Source organism: Colletes gigas, unplaced genomic scaffold (genome assembly GCF_013123115.1).
Source record: "Colletes gigas isolate AHSC1104 unplaced genomic scaffold, ASM1312311v1 Colletes_gigas_Sc00007, whole genome shotgun sequence".
NCBI lineage: Eukaryota > Metazoa > Arthropoda > Insecta > Hymenoptera > Colletidae > Colletes > Colletes gigas.
In genome coordinates, this window is record NW_025106636.1 from 8,047,594 (window position 1) to 8,057,994 (window position 10,401).

The window sequence follows — 10,401 nt, forward strand, 5'->3', positions numbered from 1 at the left end:
GTAAAACAATTTTATGACATTACCTGTTAACTCAAGTCAGCCACCAGTAAAGGCATGTAGAGATCAGCAATGGTCAGCAGAGGCCAACGGAGGTTGGCAGAAGTCAGTCGTAATCGTTATACGTTGTCAGAAATATAAGCGGAGGTCAGGAGAGGCCAACAGAGGCTGGGAGAGGTTAGCAGTAGCAAGTAGTAATCGTTATACGTTGTCGGAAGTATTAGGAATGGTCAGCAGAGGCCAGCTCCGCCGGATAAAATAGTTTAGTCTTTTTATAACAATCGTAGCTTTATTTATTTATCTGGTTTAACATCTCGTCAACAATAATTGTAATCAAAAATTGTATATCGTATTGTCTTCTAATACCTGAATTTTTTAGGAAACACTTTCGAAGTATTCGTTTCCAAATTGCTGGGTTAACGTTAGTGGCGCGTTTTTAAATTTAACCTACTTTCTAGCTCGTGGTTTCCCGATGATTCGTTTCTACGGTGGAATCATTAGGCACATGAACGAATACATCGTCTCCAAGTTTTACTTTTCCTGGAACGTATAGTCCACAGAGTATTCCCATTGTTGGTAATTTTCCTTCGAGCGCAACTCGTTCCGGGGCTGTCTGTTCTCGAAAGCTGAAAATGATCGAGAAGTTTTTCACTCGGAGAACGAATAGGTTTAATCAGTTTTAGAAGAATTTGAAAATCGACAGTCAAAAATTTCTTTGACTTTCCCACTTCCATAGGAAATGTTTAATTTGCACAAATGCAAAAATAATACATTTCAAAATAATATATTTCACATATAAAAATTACATAGAAGATAATATAAATTTTCATGCAATGAAACTGACAGAGCAAATTTTTGATTTGTAATTTAGAAAATGGAGCCTTGAACGTTTCACGTTCAGTTGAACAATGATAGTATTGAATGATCATACGTTTTTAGAGTTTTCGTTGGCTCCTGTTCATCCATAATGCCAGTGTCAGGGTTTACTTGAATTAATTTGCACCTGCAACGATGGTAATCTTCACGAAACTTCCGGGAAACGAAACTTTTAATTTCGAATATATTCGGTTAGTAGTTTACCCTTGCTCGGTCAGTATCTACCTATTTTTTCTAGTTAATATTTCTTTGATCACGTAATTTCGATTACACATCAGTGTTAGTTCTTTTCATTTCTCGTTAGATCAAAATGAACTAGACGCTGAAGGCCACGAAGACGCTATCCCCACCATGCAGTGTGATAATTTCTCCCTCATGACCAAGCATGTACTGCCACTCGAACGTGGGGTTAGTTGGCATGCCATGGAGGAAGAATAATTGGCTTTGAGTAATCAATGACTGTCTCGACTACCGTAGAATGTCAGCACATAGCACTATACTTCAGTTTTTTTTAGTTAGTAGTAATTTTTTACAGGCTAGAATTTGAAAATGTTTCTCTCGTACCTAGTACACGGTTTTACGTTTCTGACCACAACTCGTTCGCCAATTTTTATCCACTCCCAGTTGTCGTCTTCGAACGGTTCCTGCGTAGAAACCAAAATATTCGGACGGAATTGTAAGGCAGGTACTGGTCTCTCCAGTTTCTCGTTCAGCATCTCGACGGATCGCGTAGACATCAGCATGTAGCTGGCCAAATCGCTGAACAAGCCCTGAAAGATATTTGTTCTAAGTATGGTTCGTTCGAAATATTCGAACATTAAAACTTACAGTGTCCTCGTTCCTGAGAGTCTTGTATACTTCTGTGTACTTTTCCCAGGGACCAACGGAAATGTTTCGTCTGTCCATCGCTGCACAGCCCAATCGTAATCCGGAATTTATTCCAGTTAAAAATCTAGAACGAATGAAGCGTAGTGATTGATTCAAGAGATCGATTTTTCTATGCTTCTAACGTGGTCGTGTTCTTCGAACCTTGATAACCATTCAGCAGGTTCTGGGCCACAATCGATACACTTCACTGACTCTCCCCACCACATGGTGCATTGAACGGCTTCGGGACTATCCTCTGAACATTTTGGCACATTGAAAATTACACTGGGCATCCCTACGGCTTCGAGTTTCACCTTGGATTCGTCTACCGCGGACAGGCTAACTAGAATCAGCGTTGGGTATTGTCTTCCAGTTTGGAAGCGGCCAGTTTCCTCGTTGTACACTAGAAACATTCTGATAAACAATGAAATTTCATAAATTACATCGTAAAGTATTGCGATCGTAAAATTATTCTATAAACGTTTAATCATCTCGCGAAAAAAAATCGATAAGTTGTTGACCATTTTGCAATCCGTAACTTCGTTATCAAGATACGAGCAGTTAAACTTTGCTGATATCAGCTGATCGCGGGACTGCGCATGCGCTCATCCATCATCTCTCCATGCGCTCACGCGTGCAGAATTTTAATTTTTCATAACTTGTTTACGATGCCACGGATTGTAAAACAACGTATTCAGATTATGTCGAACAAAATTATGGAAGATTCATGTTTGCAATTCTCAATTGCATGTATTATACAGGCCTACGAAACAACTTGATAGGTCTAATGACTTTATTTTACGCTGTGCATCGTTAATGAATGTTAAATAATAGATGAACGGTTTAAAGTGACGCGTTTGAAGTCAAATGAGATTTTCTAGAGCATCGAGTATCTGAGTAAATAATACAAAAAGTTTCACCTGTCTCGAAGGGTGAACCGCCCTTCCTTCTCAATACTTATGCCAAATTCTGTGAAATTGCATTCCTTCACGTCCTGTCCTCGCCCAGATTTTAAAGGGTACGCGTATAGCTCTTGAATTTGACCCACTTTCATCCATTTTGGATCGGGTAATTCGGGAATCGTGTCGTTGCTGGGACACACCGCAACGTCGACTTTGTGATTTATGTTATTTTTGCAGATGATTTCTTCGTGAACTTCCTCGTCTTCCTTTGTGTCGTTCTCTGCCGTCTTTTTCGACTTGCTTGGGCAATTTCTCTTTATGTTCCACATGATCACTAGGAGAACTATAGTCAAACTGCACGTCACCACCACCGTGGGTCGCCAATCCTGAGGGCGAGATAATTCTCGATTAAAAATTATTATTTCTTGAATTATATTAAAGAAGTAAATTTTGTATTGGGACCACTTTTCGAATTTTTCTATAATCGAAGAACTATTTGTATGGTATTCGTAGATCACTCTACTAATTTAAAGGTGCAGTGTGTCGATCATAATCTTGTCATTATCTTCTTTGTTATCAGGAGCATGATATGACGTACAGGAAGGAAATGACTCATTTTGAAACAACAAACAATCCGATTAATGACTATCTTTTTTCTAGGTCACTTTTCTCGTGATTTCAAGATCATCGGAAGTCGTTTTATATTTTTGTATTATCTTGGTAGCTTTAACTGATAACGTGACAAATCTAGACGTCTGATACATTAATCTCTAGACTGGTAGGATAATTTTTAGATACAAGTTTCGCATAATGAACAAAAATTGAATTTGATACGTTGTTTGTTCCAATAAAAATTACAATCTGAATCGAAGAACGTTTTACACTGATCGAAAAAATGATTATCTTCACAGTTATTTCATCGAATAAGCATTTTTATACGTCAGCAAACGATGACCATTTATTTGCACGTTTGTTTTTGTAGTTCGTGTTCGAGTGCTTCTAGTTCTACCAAACACGTGACGCCGCTACTGAGTATTGTGTCAATGTTTCTTAATCGAATTCTCCTCCGGTCTAGGCAAAGAGGCTTACAGTGGATTATTTATTTCTTTACTCTTTTTGGGTACTATCCCGGAAGGAAGTTTGTTTCTGTCAATAGAAATAGACCGCTCAGAATAATTTTAGCAGTTGCACAAATCTCTTCGTGGATCATCGAAGCTTCATATATTTCGAAACCCCCATATTTTACTTATTCTCCTTAACTACCCAAAAATCCTACGATTACTTTATCTGTGTAGTTTTTAGACGCAAGTTCAATTTATAATATTTTTAAGAATCTAACAGAAACAGTGTAGGCTTCATTACATTGCCCACAGAGGAGTAACTAATTTTTCTAATTAAATCTTTGCGTAAACCCCCAAGGTAGAACTCAAAACTCTCGCGAACACTCTGTCTTCGTCACCTTCGGAATTAGTTGCTTACAATTCCTCTTTTCAACCAAACTTCACAAACTTCAGATTCAATTTTTTTTTATCAAACATAAATCCTGGATTTTATCACTGAAAGTGTCCCGTCAGTCGTCGTCGTAACCCACGAAATAACTTCACCACGAATTCTGTATCGAAAGAGGCTTAAAGAGAATCAACCTACCGGGTGTCCTTGCATGTTCCTTCGATACCGGTGTCCCCTGCGAAAGGATACAGTTGTTCGACGCGCGGCGTGGCAGATTCACCCGCGTTCCTCGCACATTTCCGACTCCTACCGACTCTGCTGATATTATGCAACGCGTCGACTCCCTCTGCCCTACTCCGCGACATTATCGGGCGCAGGCCTCCATCGTAGACGATTGTGCGCTGTCCACCAGTCGTCTAGGAACTCACTCAACGGCGCCAGTGAATCGCCGATGCTCTTAATTATCACGTGTCTGCTGGCTAATTTTTCTAAACTCGATAACTTTTTATCTCAATAGAACCACTACCCAGTCGTATCATGGCAGAAGCATCTGGCTGGCGCTCGTGATAGCACGAGATGATTCTCGGTGGTCCAGTTCTGCCTCGATTAGTTGCGACAGTGGCTCTGGAATCTGTGTTCTCAGTTCGAGTGACACGTTTGAAGGGTGACATGAAAGTATTAGGCTGTTAACTAAATCTCAGCACGATTTTGTTACTTGGGAAGTTATTTAAATTTAGTTTCACTTTTCATCGCTTTGAGTGTCTCGTTCCGCTCGTTTGATGGTTAGGAAACAGAGTTTTTAACGGGTATAATGGCTGAAGAAGGCGACATGAATATTAATGATGCTTGTGGACTTGACACCATTAGCACACGTGTAACATTTAAATGATACTCGAGAGTCTCGTGTGCAAACTTGACGGTCGGCTACACGTGTTTTGGCTGGCCAAGATGACATTAGGTCGCACGAGACTTGTCAAACACGAACAAACTACGAAGAAATTGAAGTGGAAGGTATCGGGACATGATATAATTGGCTCAGATTTTTCGTTAATCGATTTTCTCACCTTTTGAGGCCCAGAGAATTCAAAGTAAAAATGTAAAAAGTAGCAAAGAAATTCAACAGAAATCGCTTACAGAATTTTGTTCGTTCATGAATGAGGCTATGAATAGGGCGATTCTCTTGCCAGTAGACTCGAGAGGAATGTTCCTGCCTACACTCTTACAATTAGAGTTGTGTCTGGTGCAGTAGTTGTCATCGTCGACCAATGGATGAAGCAACATTCCTTTCGAGTCTGCATTTGAAAGAATCGTCCTATATCATTGTGACATCTATTACCCCGAGAGCCAAAGAAAAGTGGAAAACTCGAATTGGACGGGGAATATATCAGCTAAGATGATTTCAAGCTCATTAGTTTTTGCTTTTTATTTGATCATCATTACTTATTCAAAATAGTGCTGAAATTTAATATTAAAAATACGAATGTGTTGTATACAAATAATATTTTATTATTCCTCTCGATTACAGTAAAGTAGTTAAACATAAATAAATTTATTTTACTTCTAATATCGTCTAAATAATTTGTATTTAACTTTGGAACATAATTAATACTATTGTCTTTTTGTTTAATTAGTAAAATTATTTCTGTAAATATTTATTGATCATATGTAGGCACTCTACATTTGAAAGACAATATTCTGTTTAACGTTTCATTTTATTTATTCTAAATTGATCTGAGAATACCAAATGAACACGTGAACGCCTCGGAGCCTCTTTCGTGCGCAAAAGTTACTCGAGCAGAATGAAGTTTATTCCTTTGCTGGTTTAGAACGTATTTAATTTTGTAGTATTTGTAGCATTAGTCTCACTAGTAAAGCATAAACCAACTTGAACTTCCATTTCATTTTCTCGATTCAAAAAACAGTTTCGGTACTGTTCAATTTGTAAAATTCCTTTTCTCATCGGACGAGTCGTCCATTTATAGGAATAAGATTTCTTTTGAAAAGGAAGACATGTAATTTTCGAGTTCAACTTGAGTAAACCAGTTTTGATGCTCGGAAAAGACCTCACCCAGGCACAACCAGTTCTCGTGTACAAGATTGGCAAGAAACTATCTACGGAAATTCGTTCGTTAATATACTTCCTAACAGTAACATTTCTTTACGTTTACCGAAAACATTCGATAATGAAGAATAGCGATCCATGAATAAACGAAACTTGAATTTCTGCGTAGACTTTTTTCTCAATCTCATATATTCGTTTTCACTCGATCTATAACTTTCAGTAATTTGTATTAGTTCTTAACTATCGCGTCGTCGTTAACTGTGTATCCCGTTCACAGTGGGGTTCTGCAGAGAATCGAGAATAGGGCACAGCATCCCTAAACTAGGAATATAAAAGTCTGGTCGCACTTCCTGATTCTGCGTCGCTTCTTCTATTTTGTCGAGGCCTGTGTCGACGAAGAGCTTCGTAAATCCGCACAATGTTCCGAATTTCATATCGTGCTGTATCCTGAAACGATGAGATATCGTAACGATCGTGATTATCATAATAAAAAATCGAACTTACGTATCGCCGATGATTAAACATCGTTTCGGGTCCTTCACTTCGCAGTTCTTTAGGACGTATTCTTTCAGAACTTCGCTAGGTTTCGCGCATTGGATTGGCGTTCGCCCACTTTTCGTGGTAATTATATCGATCAGAGGACCAGATCCTGGAAAATAATAGTTGTTATTATTATCGTGTTTAATGATGTGAATTTACCAATATAAAGCAGTACCTAAGACCCTTATATTGTGCCCACAAATGATCCACTCGTCCTGAGCACCGGTCAGGTACAGAACGTCCTTCCTTTTCAGACAGGAAATTGCGAAAGCTAATTTCGCCCAGTCAAAAAATATAGAAAAATCAACGATCACTGCTTTGATCGAAGGCAGACCCAGTACTGTCTTTACCGTCGCCGCCTGGTCCCATTCTGTCACTTCTAGCTAAAGGAAGACACCAACAATTTTACATTCCCTTGATTTTAAACAATTTTTTAAGTCCTTGGATTGTAATATAACTTGCAAAATTTTTATTCCAATGAGAAGCTCTTTATCAGGCTCTTAAACAGGCTAGATAATTCGAAACCTTTTGAAACTTTAGAACCGATTCTTTGCTATTCCATGGAGCATATTGCTAAAAATTGTTTGCTCTTCGAAAAGAATACATTAATCTGAATATACTCACGTTTTCGGGCCCCAGTTTGATGCCATTCTCGAGTAAAATCTGTCGAAACGGTGTGGTGGCGATCAAGAATACTTCGTCGCGAAAATTGATCTTCTTCAAGTACCAGCTGATCACTTTCGCCGTGTTTATTATATCATCCTACAAAATGTTACATTTTATGATGTTGAGATGGTGTGTAATAATAGTCTGAGCAGTTGCCTTTTTTATCGTGGTCGCGGAACGTAAAGATAAGACGTGAAAAGACAGCTAATAAAAGTTAAGCAAATAAGTTTATAAAATATTTTTAAATTGGATTTCTGTCTTTCCCTGTCCGTTATGCTTGAGTCGGAGTTAGGTGTTGGTTGAATACTGTACAATTTTACAAGTAGATGTAGCATACACACTCCATATAAATACCAAATACAACACACACAAATGAGGCACGTACAACTCTCAAATATCATTTATTACATCACATACGAACCATACTAATACCACGTACCAGCTACAGAAATAGGATATTCACACAGTACGAGCAATTACGTGTACGTTCGTAAGAGATAAGGTTATTGCTTCCATATATACTGTCAAACTCAAAAAAATGTTTAGCGAAACCGTTTTTGCATCTCTATTATGATATCGATAATGATAAATATTCATGCACAGATGACGGATAGTACGTTTTCTGTTGCGTTTTGAATATCAATTTATTGAGAATTCGCAAATGAATTTTACTATGTATGTATATATTTGGCACAGCTTGTAATTAAAGTACCAAAGTTGCGTAATATTTCACGTCGCACAATATTTAAATAAAATGCAAAAATGCTTCTGTATGTTATGACGTAAAAGAACAAACTTTACGACTATGAAAATGAGTTGAAAACTTCGTAAAAAATTAATGACGATATCATGTTGCATAGCATCAAGGTACATTTCAATATGGAAAAACATTTTCTTAGTACGCTAGAGTGTATAATAAATGGTCTTTTAACTTTGAAATTTTTGTAAGATAACGTTATAGCATCTGCATTTAAATAATAAAAATTTATACAGAAGATAGATGATAAGCTTTACCTTCACGGGTGCATATTTTATACAATAAAGTTTACATTAAAATATCTGGAAAACAAAACCACATTTTGAAGGAACTTAGATGTCTTTTTAGAAAAAGTATTGACTATAATTTTCACGTAGTGCCATTCAAAACAAATTTGAGGCCTTTTGTTGTCAGTCACACTAGTTCCACATGTACATACGATACCTAACAAGATATTGCACTACTATTTGAACGACATGCTCAACTATCATGCACACCACCACCTATAGTTTGAAATATGTGTAATAATCTCATGCATCAATTCCTATTTTTGGAATAAAGTATGCCCAATCGCATACATCGGTGCTAGTCGTGGCATGGATGCGTTCATCTACCATACTCATCATTACCAAACATTTCTATCACTCTCGCGCCTCGAAACTGACCAGGTCACTGGCAGAGAAAATCATCTACTCACTGGTTTTACTTTCAAGCCACCTTCACCCATTTTCTCACAGTATTGATCGATGCCTATCGTGCTGTTGTTCGTCACAAGATACACCTTCTTCCCCAGCTCCTTTAACCTGTTTACCGTCTGCATCGCGCCAGGGATCGGGTCCTGGAGGCGCCATAGGACACCTGATACAATAACAATGATACCACTATCAGCTCTAGACCGAAACCAGACGGTCGAATGACTCTAATATCTTCATCTGGATCTCCGTCTGTGACAACTGGAGAGGTAACACTCGCCATCGCAATCCGATAGGACAACGTCGAACGAATCCAGGAACTCCTGCAGCTGCTCCGCGGTCATCTCTGTCAGGTCCCTCGTGCTGGCCATGGCGGTCAATCGCGAATGATTAGTCTGACTGTCTCGTGCGACACCGTTTTCGTGGACCTGCATCTAGAAGGACTCTTGTCATGTGGAAGGGTGCACGCAGTGCGTCGAACTCGGTCGCTCGACGCGATTGGACTGACACGTCGCGAGGCGTACGACCGCTAGGTACACCCGCGTATCCTTGCCTGGTAACATCGCTAATAAACGATGACGCGTACTGATTGCGTTCACCACTTCCTTCGCGACGAAAGAGCTGACACACTGATCTCGTCGAACGACCGTGCGTACGTCATGCAGCTGATATTGTTGATCAGCGCATGCTCTGAGGTGCTCCAGGAGTGTCCTAGATTTTGGAGGTCCAGGGGTATCATCGAGTCACAGAATTTTGGATTTCCCTTGATGACTTCCTCAACACTGATTGCTTATAGCAGAGTACTTGTTTGACAGTCGATAGAAGTGACCGAGATCCTGATAGATCAATTTTATTTTTTGGAGACAGGTGGATCGATCGAGTTTCTTGAGCCTAATGGGTCTCAAAGGGCTGAGATTGTTACGGTTCGATCGTGTTGGTAATTTATGCAAGAATGTTGTCTAATAGTTTGGTATTGATCGACACGATGATTTATTCATAGCATTCTATTTAGATTAATTTGTATGTTAAGTCCTTAGGGGAAACGTTCGGTATCTTTAGAAGCAGTTTGATACAGGAACATGTGTGTAGACTACTTTTTCTTGCGAGTATTATTGTACTTGTCCTAACGTTCGACTATGTGGATTTATGGTTTCCATTGTTAGAATTGAACTTGTCAGTATCCTCAAGATTATCCATTTTATTTTGAAACAATTAAATATTTATATCTCGGAGGATGGTTTGGTATCTGCTAGGGGTGTTTGACTCCCCAGAGTCAAGATAGCCTGATAGCCTGACAAAGCCAAGACTTCGAAATCTTTAACACCACGTTGCCTTTCGTCACACTTGTGCTAGTTAATTTACCTCTATCATCGCGTTCGATGAGGGTGCAAACTGTATTGATCGATGCAGTTACGATTATTCATAGCGTTCTATTTAGAATAATTTACACGATCGGTCCTTTGAGGGAATATGTGACATCTGCGGAGGAAGTTTAATATCTCAGGAATATCTGTTTAGATGACTATCTCTTTTTTTCAATATTACTGCAATAACTCATCATTTGGATGTATGAATCAAGCAGAGGTCTAGGAA

General features: G+C 38.8%; 2 protein-coding genes across 3 annotated transcripts; both read right to left on the reverse strand.

Annotated features, from left to right (window-relative positions):
• Nucleotides 1–298: 298 nt before the first annotated feature.
• Nucleotides 299–4,426, reverse strand: LOC122396252 (mitochondrial amidoxime-reducing component 1-like). Of its 2 annotated transcripts, XM_043394470.1 has the most exons (7): nt 4,290–4,426; nt 2,661–3,028; nt 1,903–2,154; nt 1,702–1,825; nt 1,438–1,643; nt 929–1,000; nt 299–623 (listed from the first exon to the last, which is right to left on the reverse strand). In XM_043394470.1, exons 1-7 carry the CDS (start codon nt 4,302–4,304, stop codon nt 452–454), a joined length of 1,209 nt encoding a protein of 402 aa, XP_043250405.1. In that variant the 5' UTR covers nt 4,305–4,426; the 3' UTR covers nt 299–451. The 2 variants fall into 2 exon arrangements, with proteins under 2 accessions (XP_043250405.1, XP_043250406.1); XM_043394471.1 differs by lacking the exon at nt 929–1,000.
• A 1,237-nt stretch (nt 4,427–5,663) lies between these two features.
• Nucleotides 5,664–9,423, reverse strand: LOC122396197 (4-nitrophenylphosphatase-like). Its single transcript, XM_043394379.1, has 6 exons — nt 9,089–9,423; nt 8,814–8,974; nt 7,318–7,455; nt 6,869–7,076; nt 6,658–6,802; nt 5,664–6,600 (listed from the first exon to the last, which is right to left on the reverse strand). Exons 1-6 carry the CDS (start codon nt 9,240–9,242, stop codon nt 6,408–6,410), a joined length of 999 nt encoding a protein of 332 aa, XP_043250314.1. The 5' UTR covers nt 9,243–9,423; the 3' UTR covers nt 5,664–6,407.
• Between the last annotated feature and the right edge of the window lie 978 nt (nt 9,424–10,401).

Coding starts and splice junctions, on each gene's coding strand:
- LOC122396252 (XM_043394470.1), bottom strand. Junction 2,155..2,660: donor CGGTTCACCCTTCGAGACAG/GTGAAACTTTTT, acceptor ATTGTTTATCAG/AATGTTTCTAGTGTACAACG. Junction 1,001..1,437: donor AACGTAAAACCGTGTACTAG/GTACGAGAGAAA, acceptor CCATCGTTGCAG/GTGCAAATTAATTCAAGTAA.
- LOC122396197 (XM_043394379.1), bottom strand. CDS start 9,242: ATGCAGGTCCACGAAAACGGTGTCGCACGAGACAGTCAGACTAATCAT. Junction 7,456..8,813: donor GTGGCTTGAAAGTAAAACCA/GTGAGTAGATGA, acceptor AACATTTTGTAG/GATGATATAATAAACACGGC. Junction 6,601..6,657: donor TGTTTAATCATCGGCGATAC/GTAAGTTCGATT, acceptor TCATCGTTTCAG/GATACAGCACGATATGAAAT.